Source organism: Nerophis lumbriciformis, linkage group LG34 (genome assembly GCF_033978685.3).
Source record: "Nerophis lumbriciformis linkage group LG34, RoL_Nlum_v2.1, whole genome shotgun sequence".
Classification (NCBI taxonomy): Eukaryota; Metazoa; Chordata; class Actinopteri; order Syngnathiformes; family Syngnathidae; genus Nerophis; species Nerophis lumbriciformis.
The window spans coordinates 1786390-1800874 of record NC_084581.2 but is presented as its reverse complement, the minus strand read 5'-3'; the positions used below and the strand labels follow the sequence as shown (position 1 = coordinate 1800874).

At 39.5% G+C, this 14485-nt stretch overlaps 1 protein-coding gene across 1 annotated transcript in view; it reads right to left on the bottom strand.

Moving 5' to 3' along the window:
- Window positions 1-366: 366 nt before the first annotated feature.
- Window positions 367-14485, bottom strand: part of LOC133576131 (uncharacterized) — a 180018-nt gene continuing 165899 nt past the window's right edge. Inside the window, exons 4-5 of the mRNA XM_072912202.1 lie at window positions 4557-4663; window positions 367-417 (exon numbers count right to left, since the gene is read on the bottom strand). Coding sequence (XP_072768303.1) covers window positions 367-417; window positions 4557-4663 — 158 coding nt within the window. The remainder of the gene's footprint in view (window positions 418-4556; window positions 4664-14485) is intronic.

Genomic DNA, 14485 nt, shown 5'->3' with positions numbered 1-14485 from the left:
GTTTGGATCGCCCGGCTGGGCACAATTGATTAATCTGGTCTCACTAAATAAAAGGACGGCAGTCGAGAATGACGGGGCAGAAGAAGGTGGAGAGCCAGTGGGGCATGAAGAGCAAGCAGCAAGCCACGCAGCTGAGCAAGAAGCGGATGCTGAGCGCGAGAGGAAGAGGAGCCAGAGAGAGGCGGACGCTGAGCGAGAGCGCAAGAGAGAAGCGGACGCTGAGCGAGAGCGCAAGAGAGCCCAGGGTAGACGACGACGCGCGCGGCTGAAAAGCAGAGGCGGAGGAGCGAGCAGGTGAGCCGGAGCTGAAAAGCAATCCGCAAAAGACTTGTTTTATTTGCAAAAATAAAGAAGTCACAACCCTGCTCAAGTATGTCCTTCCTTGATGGTCCTGAGAACCCACACGGAGGCTTGAGGCTGTCACAATGACATCATCATATGGTTTGCATAATCTTCAATGGTGCATATATTTTCTTTAAAAGGCAGAAAAAAATGTTGAAACCAGTGAAACCTCAATCTACGAACTTGGTTTTTCAACATGGTTCGCCAACCGAAAAGTTTGTAAAATAAAGCAGTTCCCCATAAGAATCTATGTGAGTGGTTTTTAACTTTGTTGGAGGTACCGAACCCCACCAGTTTCATATGCGCATTCACCGAACCCTTCTTTAGTGAAAAATATATATATATTTTTTTTCAAATTCAAGACAAAGTTGTATGTTTCTGGGAAACACTTTAGTATGGGGAACATATTCTAAGTAACAAAGACTTAATTTAGAGTTTTTTGGACACTAGGGGAACATATTGTAAGTAACAAAGACTTAATTTAGAGTTATTTGGTTAGGGTTAGAGGGTTAGGCTTATAATAAGGCCATGCCGAATAAGGCATTAATAAGTACTTAATAATGACTAGTTAAGAGCCAATATTTTACTAATTTGCATGTTAATAAGCAACTAATTAATGGTGAATATGTTCCTCGAACTAAAGTGTTACCATGTTTTTTTACTGGTGCACAAAATGAACCGTGCATGAACATCACCTTGTTCAAACAACAAAACCAACACAGTGCATAAACTCACAACAAATTACACACCTGCATATCAGTCGGACTTCTGCTGTTGCCATATCCGTAATACGCCGATAGGGAGATGTTTTTATTTACACGATGAGTCGGGTGTGTCTTGACCTCCGCCGAACCCCTGAGCCCGACTCACCGAACCCCTAAGGTTCGATCGAACCCAGGTTAAGAACCACTGATCTATGTAAACATGAATAATTGGCTCTATCCTCAAAAAAGTCCTGTTTCAGTAAAACACTGCACACTTTGAAGACACTATAATGCATATAAATACTGTGTGTGTACTGTGTATCAAAACAACATAAGAAGGGGGTGATGACTCAGCAATCTATTTTTTATCCAAACAACACAAAAACACAACAAGCATAAATGTCAACACACACACACACACACACACACACACACACACACACACACACACACACACACACACACACACACACACTTTGGTGTGCTTCAAAACCAAAGAACAAAAAAAGGACAATTATTTTACCTTGTGTCTGCAAATATTTGTGGCATTGTTGAACACTCTGGGAGTTTTGGCGGGATAAACGAGCAGTGGCTTCACATAGTCGTCGCTAGCGTTAGCACGAACTAGCAGTGTGAGGCGATCCTTCATCGGCGTGTGTCTAGGTACTGCCTTCTCCTTTGCTGTAATAAAGCCCCCTTCACTAATAAAATCCCCAAAGCAAAGGGGCTGCATGCCGCGGGCTAACTAGCAAAAATGCTATCTTAATGATTGTCCACCAACCCGAAGCTATTCAGCAAGACTGTGGGAGTTTGGACACATTTAAAGCATTTCTGATTGCACAACGTGAACTCTTAGACAGGCTCACACAGGAAAATAAAAATAAAATAAACTCGTCAGAAGTGCCTCTAGCCTCGAGGTGTTGAAAATGGCTGCCCCTGTGTGTAGAGCAGTGTTTTTCAACCACTGTGCCGCGTGTGCCGTGAGATACAGTCTGGTGTGCTGTGGGAGATTATCTAATTTCACATATTTGGGTTAAAAACATTTTTTGCAAACCAGTAATTATAGTCTGCAAATGATGTGTTGTTGTTGTTGAGTGTCGGTGCTGTCCAGAGCTCGGCAGAGTAACCGTGTAATACTCTTCCATATCAGTAGGTGGCAGCCGGTAACTAATTGCTTTGTAAAGGCAGGTAAAAAAGAGTCTTATGCTTAAACCAAAAACAAACAAAAGGTGAGTGCCGTTAAGAAAAGGCATTGAAGCTTAGGGAAGGCTATGCAGAACGAAAGTAAAACTAAACTGGCTACAAAGTAAACAAAATCAGAATGCTGGACGACAGCAAAGACTTACTGTGGAGCAAAGACGGCGTCCACAATGTACATCCGAACATGACATGACTATCAACAATGTCCCCACAAAGAAGGATACAAACAACTGAAATACTCTTGATTGCTAAAACAAAGTAGATGCGGGAAATATAAGACATGAAACTGCTACAGGAAAATACCAAAAAAAGAGAAAAAACCACCAAAATAGGAGCATAAGACAAGAACTAAAACACTACACACAGGAAAACAGCAAAAATCTCCAAATAAGTCATGGGGTGATGTGACAGGTGGTGACAGTACACCTACTTTGAGACAAGAGCTATAGTGATGCATGGTTGGTTATGGTTTAAATTCATATCCAACAATTGCGACAACGACTTTTTACTGTCAACTGAGTTTATGATTTCTGCTGGTGGTGTGCCTCCGGATTTTTTCAACGCAAAACATGTGCCTTGGCTCAAAAAAGGTTGAAAAACACTGGTGTAGAGGATGTAAAGAGGATGTGACGGAGGCCCCCCCCCCCCTCTCCTCAAAATGGCCATGCCCACGTGTACAGGAAGTGATGTCAACAAAATAGCACCCCACCCCTCGGGCTTCCAGCAGCACACAAAGTGAATGAATGAATGAATAAATGAATGAATAAATGAATGAAGCATTCGTAGGCTGAGATATGGTTTGCACACAGAGTCATATTTTGCGCGATTGGAATGTTCGTAAACCAAAAAGGACGCACATAGAGGCATTCGTGAATCGAGATTCCACAGTACGTACACAAATCTGTGTTATTATGAATTCGTATTAACATGTACTTATTTCATACTGTTTTGCACTGCTGTTTTTGCACCGGAAGGCTAAAAACTGAATCATCTCCTATTCCATTTTGACTGCACTTGAATGTATACTAGTGTTGCGTTTTGTCATTTCCCTGCCTTCTCTTTTTTGTTGTCTGTTTTTTCTTCAGTCAATTAGTCCCCAGCGAGGCACACCTGCAACTAATCTCTACCCAGTAGTATATAAGCTCGTCACCGACAGCTGGTCCCTGCCGATTATTGTCTCCTGCACCTTCCACGTGCATGCGCATGATTCACTTCGTCCTGCCTGGTATGTTGTCTCTTCTTATTATTGAAATTCCTCACCTCTTTGTATTTGCTTTCTAGCCTTCCTGAGGTGAAGAGGATTTTGTTGGACCTTTTGTTGAGCTCAGTGCGCCCTGGCCTTTTCCCCCTGCCGACCACTGAGGGACCTGCTTTTGTTTGTTTATTCACGGTGTGCACTTTTGCCCCATGGCTTTTTGTTACACTTTTTGGACTCATTAAATTGTTTAACATTTTGTAAATCAGCCTCGCCTCCCGTCTCTGCATCCTGGGATCACCTCCTTGATCAAATCCTAACAACTAGTCCGTATTTGTATTATTCACATGTAAAAAATGCTACCTGCACTGCGGTCTTTTCGCACCAGAAGAAGAGTGATAGGACAATTATATTTGATTCCATAGCCTTATTTATATTATTCACATGTATAATGCAATTTGCACTGCTGTTGTTGCACCTGCTGTTTTTTTTGCTTTTTTTGCACAGGAAGGGAAATGAGGGGACAATTCGAGTGTATGCTACTCCATATCTTTATTTTTTACTCTCCTTGATATGTGAATACCTAAGTGTTTATTGTTTATTGTGAGAGAACTGTGGTGCTGAATTTCCCCCAGGGATCAATAAAGTACTTTCTATTCTATTTTATTCTATATATTTGTCTTATATTGTTTTGCTCTCTTTTTTATTTGGCTGCAATGCAATGTACGTTATTGAAAATTATTCAAGTTGCTGGAGACTTCTCCAATCTTTTTAGTGCCTTTTTCTTTATCATAAAGGATTAGCAAGAAATCTATCATCCTTTTTGGTGTTCTTGGAGAGTGTGGTCGTGTTTAGACACTCTTTACTTCTGTTGCTCGATGTCCGTGATGAAGAACGAGAGCAGCAGTGAGGCGATGTTCTGTTGAATTTAGCAGCTTCCTCGAAAAAAGCAACCATCTGCGTAACTCGATTGAGGGGTCTATTGAATTACAAAGCCAGGTAAAAAAAATGAAACTTTAAGTTTCGGAACGCCAATTTGGATATCAAATATAGCTCCCACTACCTCAGCGGACATTGGACACACTCACCATGGAACAAAATCAAATCAAGCAAACTTTATTAAGGAAGTGCAGCGGCGAGAACATGTCGCCCAGCTGGTGGAAGTTGGGCAGTTTGAGCTGGTCGGTGAGTGTGGTGTCAATGATGCAATTGTGTCTGCACCCTAAAATAACGAAACAAAATCAGCAGAGGATGGAGCAAAAAAAAAGCAAAGATGTATTATGTGTATTGCATATTCCTAAAACGAAACTGTAAGCTTCCATTGTTTACATCAATCATGTGAACTTCCACACGCTGTATTTGTCTATATGCTTACTTCATCCATCCATCTTCTTCCGTTTATCTGAAGTCGGGTTGTGGGGACAGCAGCCTAAGCAGAGAAGCCCAGACTTCCCTCTCCCCAGCTATTTCGTCCAGCTCTTCCCGATGGGTCATTAACTTACAATTTAATGGCAGCAACACATTGCAAAAAAGTTGCCAAAGGAACATTTTTACCATTGTGTTACATCGCCTTTCCTTTTAACAACACTCAGTAAACGTTTGGGAATATTTTTAAGCTTTTCAGGTGGAATTATTTCCTATTCTTGCTTGATGTACAGCTTAAGTTGTTCAACAGTCCGGGGTCTCCGTTGTGGTGTTTTAGGCTTTAATATTACGCCACACATATTCAATGGGAGACAGGTCTGGACTACAGGCAGGCCAGTCTAGTAGCCGCACTCTTTTACTATGAAGCCACACTGTTGTAACACGTGGCTTGGCATTGTCTTGCTGAAATAAGCAGGGGCGTCCATGATAACGTTGCTTGGATGGCAACATATGTTGCTCCAAAACCTGTATGTACCTTTCAGCAATAATGGTGCCTTCACAGATGTGTAAGTTACCCATGCCTTGGGCACTAACACAACCCCATACCATCACAGATGCTGGCTTTTGAACTTTGTGCCTATAACAATCTGGATGGTTATTTTCCTCTTTGTTACGGAGGACACGGCGTCCACAGTTTCCCAAAACTATTTGAAATGAACACTTTTACACTTTGCATCAGTCTTAGATGAGCTCGGGCCCCAGCGAAGCCGGCGGCATTTCTGGGTGTTGTTGATAAATGGCTTTCATTTTGCATAATAGAGTTTTAACTTGTACTTACAGATGTAGCGACGATCTGTAGTTCCTGAACCCATCAGTGACATACCGATATCGGTTTTTGATGCAGTACCGCCTGAGGGATCGAAGGTCATGGGCATTGCTGCTTACATGCAGTGATTTCTCCAGATTCTCTGAACCTTTTAATGATATTACAGACCGTAGATGGTGGAATCCCTGAATTCCTTGCAATAGCTGGTTGAGAAATGTTGTTCTTAAACTGTTGGACAATTTGCTCACGCATTTGTTGACAAAGTGGTGACCCTCGCCCCATCCTTGTTTGTGAATGACTGAGCATTTCATGGAAGCTGCTTTTATACCCAATCATGGCACCCACCTGTTCCCAATTAGCCTTTTCACCTTTGGGATGTTTCAAATAAGTGTTTAATAAGCATTCCTCAACTTTCTCAGTCTTTTTTGCCACTTGTGGCAGCTCTTTTGAAACATGTTGCAGGCATAAAATTCCAAATGAGCTAATATTTGCAAAAAATAAAGTTTTCTAGTACCAACGTTAAGTATCTTGTCTTTGCAGTCTATTTATTTGAATATAGGTTGAAAAGGATTTGCAAATTATTGTATTCTGTTTTTATTTACGATTTACACAACGTGCTAACTTCACTGGTTTTGGGTTTTGTACCTTCAGGAGTGCTGGCGAGCTGTTAGCGGTTAGCTACTGTATCCTCATTCAGTGTCTAGTGAAGCATGTTTAGCTATTCATCGTGCTGCGGGGATGATACTTGTAAGAAGGGTAGTTTATTTGTCACCATTGCGGCAAGGATTAGTGATTTAGAAGTAGCTAAAACAGTGTGAATGGACAATGGCTAACAAGACGAAGAGCGAAGCACTTCTTGCAGAGCGGCGCTTCAGTGTTTATGTTCACCTTTATCAGTAGTTTTTAATAAAAAATGCAGCAATTATCCCTTTTCTATCACCACACTGTTTCTGCTAGTAAGTGCTTTGTGCGTGTGCATTGCCTCACATGTGTGTCTGCTCCTTTTACCAGTAAAGTCACGACGTGACAACGGTGCGCATGCATTTCCGGAAAAAAAAATACCGGTATTTTTCGGAAGCTGTATGGTACCGTTTTTTAATTCATTAGTACCGCAGAACTTTATTAGTACCAATCTATCGTACACGCCTAGTGATCAGACGCTGGCAGATTTTTCAACCCATGTTTTTCACCCTGTTTACAACTATCATCAACAATAACAGGTGTGAAGTGCAATCTAAAACAGACTTTTCTAGCCTTCTATGATGCAAAATCCTCAATTACATCATCATATGAAATGTGTTGTGCAACTGTATGATTGATGCTCAAGTCCAGAGAGAGACTCCTGTCACATCAAGGGTTTCAAGTACGTTTGAATATGTTTCAGTTTCGCCCGTCAATCAACCGGAGTTATCCATCTGCATAATCACTCGCCATACAGCAATAGATTACATCTGCCTATTACCGGATTCCTGACATGTTAGCTACTTCTCTTTGTTTATAATGTTTATAATGTCTATTTTCTATTTCCTGCTGGATCTACTCTCTATTTGATGCTGCTGCTGTCTAGATTTAATACATTAATATTGCATACTGTAATATTGTACATGTGTTGTATATATTGTATATTGTATATATGTTATAGACATTATATAATATATCTGTATATATATTATTCTGTACACATATTATGTATATATTCGTATATATGTTAGATTTGTTATCGCTATATTAGTCTATTTATACCTGCATTGTCCTTTCCATCCTTACACTTTCCATCATTGTAACTGAGCTACTGTGTTGAACAATTTCCCTTGTGGATCATTAAAGTTTGTCTAAGTCTAAGTCTAAGTCTAAGTCTAAGTCTATGTAAGTCACGTTGATGACTGCACAGACATTCTTTTTTAATTTTTCACATAACCTAATTAATTACTTGTAGGTATATGGGTCTATTTTAATTCAGGAATGAAATACAATTTATTAGGAAGCAGTTTGTGTTGTGTGGCTTCACAGGCCTGGAAATCAGAATATCCCACGTCCCCCTCCACCTTGTCAAGTTGCCTGGTGCCAACTTTGTCGCTAAATCTGGGAACTTTCCAATCCACTAGGTGACTTTTTTCTGTAAACAGTTACTAGCGACAAATCTAGCGACTTTTACCGGTGTTATTGGAGACTTTTTGTGTTTTGGAGGGTCTGAGGTGAAAGCACGAAGCAGGGTTAAAACAACGTTGAGAACTTGTTGAATTAGGTCCTGACATCGAGAGAGTCAAACCTAACGTTTGACAACGATTAATCAATGTTGGGTTCTGACGTGGATTTGATCATTACATTTTTATCATTTCCCAACTAACATTTCAGCCACAAATGCAATGTTGAGACATCATGCTTTTTGACGAAATCCACGTTGTTTGTTTGGGAAATGACCAAATTTCCTGACATTGAAATTTGGTCATTTCCCAAACTGTTAGACATCAACGTTGTCTCAATTTACAAATACAACTATTTTGCAACGTTGTTGAGAAGTCAGTTCTTGTGCATGCTGGGCTGTTCTAAAGCACTCACAGACGGTCAGCTGGTGCTGCTCCTGCAGAGAAGAGACCCTCACAGGGCGGGAATTGCAGTGGTTTGGGCATGTGAAAATAATTTGCAGTCTGGACTTCATTTGTGTGTTTCATTTGTACTCTGAACTCTTTATAAAAGAAAGTTATTAATGAAAATGATCGGCGTTAGTCTAAAAAACTGGCGAGTTTGGGTTTGATCTTTTTTTTTCTGCGTGCAACCTTACATAGATTACGCGCTGGGTAGTCGCCCACATTGCCCATTGCAAAAACCGGCCCGAGTAACACCCCTAATCAGACACTCTCTCAGGTCAAGTCACGTCGACCCGTTCTGATTTTCTTCAATTCTTCATAAACTGTTCAATTCCGATTTCTAAGACATGTTCTTTTCACCACTGACAGTTTTATGTCCTTTAATCCGACATTTCTTTTAGCACAACTTGTGATGTGTGTTGCCTTTCGATGACGTATAGGTCAGACGAACATGAAATGAACGTTCAGTCTGCATTTTCATCGAGATTTATGACCTCATGCAAAAGGCTATGTTCACAGGTCAATTTTAGATTTTTTCATGTCAATGTGAACAGTATTTTTTTAAATGTGGCTAGGAATTCGATATGCATTCAATGCAACTGCAGTTTGAACGACCGGGTAGCGTACCCAATACCTGTTCGTCATTCAAATGCAACAAACGTCATACATAATTATTTGCCAAAATGAAAATAGTAGACAAATGAGTGGACGACAGACCAAAAGTAGATGTTTTATAAATCTCGTCATTGTCCTTCCATTGCTTGCTCACACGCTCTTTGGGACATGTTTAAACAAATCATCCACAAATTGCAAGAGACAAAAACTTGCCCTCTTCCTTCCTATGCAAAATCATTTGGTTACAAAAATGTTGATGCACAAAATCCTTTAAATTGCCACAAATGCACCAAAACTGAAACCTACTAGAATTGGAGCCACGTTTACTTCTGTAAACACACTACTACATGTGTGATGTCACTTAAGGGACACACTACGTTCACATTAAAATCACTTGTTTTTTGTAATGTGAATGGCTATATAAAAGATTGGATTGAACAAACAATCTGAATTAGGCATCACACCCTGCTTTGTGAATGTATACAGCTTTTAAAAAAATGGGAATTGTACTGTTTGAGAAACACTGTTCAAAAAGTCAGTAGATTTCACAGTAAAAACCTGTCAGCTCAGTTACCAGAATTTTACTGTAAAAATAAAAGTTGTACAGATTTTCCATTTACAGTAATGCACTGTAAAAACAACAATCATAGATTTTACAGTAAAAAAAATAAAAATAGATACACTGTACAACAAAGCCAATAGATTTTACGGCCAAAAACTACTGTAAAAATACAATTGGTCTTAATTTTCTATTTACAATAATGCACATTTACAGTAATACACTGTAAAAACGATTGGATATTTTATGGTTTAAAAAATCCCAACAACTGGCAGTTCAGTGGCCAAAATTTTACTTTAAAAAACAACAGGAGGATATCGATTTTCAGTGTAAAAAAATACCATGCATTTTACTGTAAGATTTTGGCAACTGAGCTGCTATTATATTACTGTAAAAGCTACAGATTTTTTTTTGGACGGTATACATGACACATATTTGCAAAACATCGTAATGGAGCTTCAGTGTATATGTGGCAAGATGTCATTTTGAGCTAGCCTGATAGCACGCAGGACTTCCAGCTGTGCTTCAAGGTCGCATTGGACACTTAATGATCCATCTGACAAGCAGTGAACGAAAATGATGTCGTCGCTTCCATTTGTTGTAAACGTGCAAGGAGACGGGAGAAGAAGAAAGTGTTCATGGATGAAGACGGAGCACTTCCATCCGGGTGTCCTTGTCATGGCGTCCACTTTGTCACAACATCGCCTTTGCTCAAGTCGCCCATCAAGGTGGTTAATGAGTAATTACAACCTTCTTCCGGTACATTCCTCAACTTTAATAACGCGTGCGTTCACCCAGCAGATGGATAGAATTTTGGGTGACCTCCCATTTCTCATCCCCACCATCCCCTACACTCCACTCCTTGACATTGATTCCGCTGATTGAAATCCTACAAGTGATGTCACAAATTACCCATCATTTACTATGAGTCCTCCACTTGTCTGCTGAGTCGCTTTGTGGAGGATTCATTCTTCCCTATGTCCTCTTCTCTTTGTCCCTCCTTACACCTGGACTACAAAAAGCTGAGTCCTGAAAGGCTTTTGGGTTGTGAAGACCAAGATGAAGCGTTAGCCCCTTTACTGCTTTAGTCGCACAGAAACTGAAACTGTCAATGCTCAGCAAAAAATTTGCTCTCTGCCCAGGGAAGTGACCCATTTAACAGAAACACTGCAGGTATTTTCCACTCAATGAGACGTCTTCACACTTTGAAAAACACACCAGCAAGGACTTTGGAATACCTACTTTCTGTCTCAGAGACTCCGTATCCAATATACACAATAATATTAATCATAGGCGGTCCCTCCAGAATTTTACCATGTCTCCAATTCACGGAAATTCAACCAACCTTCGTAAAAGCCTAAACAACCCTGACAAACAAATAAACGCAATACAGTTTGGATTACTTAGTGAGGTCCTCGGCTATGGCACTGCGCCGAAAAGACATCTCACTTGACAAAATAGACAGAGCAAAAGTCCTAACAAAGTTTCTGTATGTGAACCTGCGGAAGGATCATTACAAAACGAGCTACACCTCCGAGGCTCCAATTTCCGGTGAAGTCTAACAATGTACTATAATAAGATTAATGTAATGTATTATAAGAATAATGTTTTATAAGATTAATGTAATATGAGACAACAGTTATGTGATATAAAAAGATTATTGCAATATAAGATTAGTGTCATGTAATTTAAGATGAATGTAATATCATTTAAGATGAATGAAATATAAGATTGAATCATAGCAGGTTTTTCTGCATCTTACTTTTTATCCATTCACTCTTTCCATTCTCATTTCTGACACACACACAAAGGCATGCGCACAAACGCTCTCAACTTTAACGTCCCTGCTTTGGTACACATGCGTAACCATGGCGACTAACAGACAGCATCCTCTGACTTCAATAGTCTTAATGCTTCTCTCTAAAGATTTAATGTTTATGTTTTCATAGCTGTTTTTCTAAAAGAACTCAAAATAATTTCATGAGCAGATTTATATAACTACTGATGATGTCATTGTATTTATTAGATCAATTGGACAAATATACATCAATGTACCTGTTGTGTACTATGTCAGGTTCAAACACTGATGACATCTAATCCAGAAATCCAGGACTACGAGACTGACAAACAGTTTCTACCCAAAGGCCATCAGGCTTGTGAATGCTAACTTGTGAATGCTAGCCCCCCCCCGTTTTACTTTTGTCTTTTTGAGCAAAAGACAGCTACCATGACCACCCCTGAACTGTGAACCATCACTGTAGACACTTTTCACCTTTGATCACTAAAGACACTTTAACTGCTGCTGTGACCAAATGTCACCTCCATATGTATACTGTTGACTGTCAATCAGAATGTGCAATAATGTTATGTTACTTACTGTGCCTTGTATATAATTTTTTTTTTTTTTTTTAGCTAAGTACCGTGTGACTTGTTGAAGGGTGGACTAGCAAAGTAAGATTTTCATTGTACAACAAACTGTCTGTTTAACTGTGCATATGACAATAAATAATCTTGAATCTTGAATCTAATAATCAGACAAGAAGCAAGGAATCATGCAGAGACAGAATTCAATTTAGTTCAAGGAGACACGTGTTTTGGGCTGTATTCTAGTTACAGATCCAAACTACGTTCTAAAAGTCAAGTCTGCGCGCCTCCTCTATTTATTTGGAAGGGCCCTATTACATCACTGAAGCTGTCGCTGAGGGAAGGGGGCAATCTCGACAACTCCAGTTAGACACAATATATGATTATACAATAAATAAAAATTAGTTGACGCAGGTCATATTGCCTTGTCTCTGCTCTGTCTGCATCACGACGGTGTTCGGCCTTGGCATCCAGCAGGCCAAGTGTGGACACAACACTGATAAAGTCGGCTGGCAATCTTTTTGACTGCCAGCATTGCACAGATACAAAAATACCACTTCAGCACAATTGACAATAGTTTATAGCAATGGCCCGTAAGCATAAAGTTAGTGTGATAATATATGCATAATTATTCTAACATTTCCCTCCTTTTTATCACATAACTCCCCCAGAATCTTCTTATCCCCAATAACTTCTTCTTGCGATTTTCAGTTAATAGTTCATTTCTTTAGGGCCAAGTTATGTTTTACACTCAGAGTTCAACGTCATCATACTTTTATATTGTTTCTATACATATAGTCACCAGGGTCTGGAAACAGATCAGGAACACCGTCCAGGCAGGTATCCTCGTCATCAGATTCATCTTTCTTGTCGTCAGCCAGAAGGTGCATCTGAACACTTCTATCATCTGCTGGGCTAATCGCTGTGGTGATCAGACGGTTAAGCAGAGAACGCAGACAGGGAATGAATTAATTTTCTAACTTCCACTTCCAATGCGCCACACACACACACACACACACACACACACACACACACACACACACACACACACACGCACACAAGGTTGTGTGCGTGCGTGAGTGCACATCCCAAGAGATAAGGCGAACAACACTCGAAGAGCGTTTTTCTATTTTTATTTTTTTTTCCTCTGCCTATAAACATGCAACTTATTTTAGATGACTTTATCATGCTATACATATCGACTCTTATTATAGTTATTAATCTAAGCTTTTATTTGTTCCATTATCTTAATTATATATATATTTATCATCATTGGGTCCCTCATAAAAGCACTATTTATATATATAAATATATGTATATCTTCAGTCTATTTTCTTCATATCTTATTTCAATACCCCCACATTATCTGTCGTACGCATTAGTTTATTCCATTTTGCATTTAATTATTCTTATTGATTTCTTTCCATTTCTTCATCTATTTTTACTTTTCTCTCCTCAATATTTTATATTTCACTTGTTTTTATTCGAGCCTATTTTTATCTGAACCTCTTTTTATTCGAACCTTGAGGTTTTTACACAATTTGTACCTGGAAAGATACACTCTTAAACAAACAAACTTGCAGCGATCAACCACCAACCGGGACGGCGTGGCGCAGTGGAAGAGTGGCCGTGCGTGACCCGAGGGTCCCTGGTTCAACCCCCACCTCGTCATGTCCGTTGTGTCCTGAGCAAGACACTTCACCCGTGCTCCTGATGGGTGCTGGTTAGCGCCTTGCATGGCAGCTCCCTCCATCAGTGTGTGAATGGGTAAATGTGGAAGTAGTGTCAAAGCGCTTTGAGTACCTTGAAGGTAGAAAAGCGCTATACAAGTACAACCCATTTATCATTTATCATTTATAATAGCATACGCTGACAACACGAAAACCATGTTTCTCCACATGCACCTAATTTTGTCACTTTCTCATCTTTTATTGAACTTGCTTTTTTCCTTACAAACATCCTCTATCCCTCCCTTCCTTACACTGCAACACCATGTTTCTATGTCTATTCTCCTCTCCTAGAAACCATTCACGTATAAACATCCCTTTTCCCATGTTTTCCCAATCCATTCTCTTCACCTTTCTATTTTTCTCCTTAACAACACATCAATCCAAAATAAATCAGTCTTATAAAAAGGTCAACAACAATCCAAAACCATATAATGTCATACGTCTTTATTTATCTCTTAACAGTCATTTCTCCTTCATAATCTGATGCTATCGCTAATCCTAGCAGAGTTCATCACGTCTCGTCCTTGTAAATTTACTGGACAGACTGCTGATCTTGCAGAAATTTTGCACTTAGTTTTATTCTCTACATGTAATTTTACATGCTCCAGTGTCACACAGAAATGTGATTTCTTTGTCCTTTATTTTTATTATTATTTCTGGTTTACTTGCTGTTTGTTTCCTTAAGTTCTCATAACTTAGTATGTCCTTATGATCACTCTGATCATTTTCTTTGTCTTTTGGTGTGGTCTTTGGAGATTTGGATGTCTCCTGACCAGTGTTGGGTTAGTTACTGAAAACCAGTAACTACTTACAGTTACTAGTTACTTTATTTCAAAAGTAACTCAGTTACTAACTCAGTTACTTACACCAAAAAGTAATGTGTTACTGTGAAAAGTAACTATTTAGTTACTTTTGTTTTTCTTCTTTTTTTTTAAAAGCTCCCATTAATGCCCTTTTAGCCTTCATTTCAGTACTGTTATTGCACTGGAGAATAATA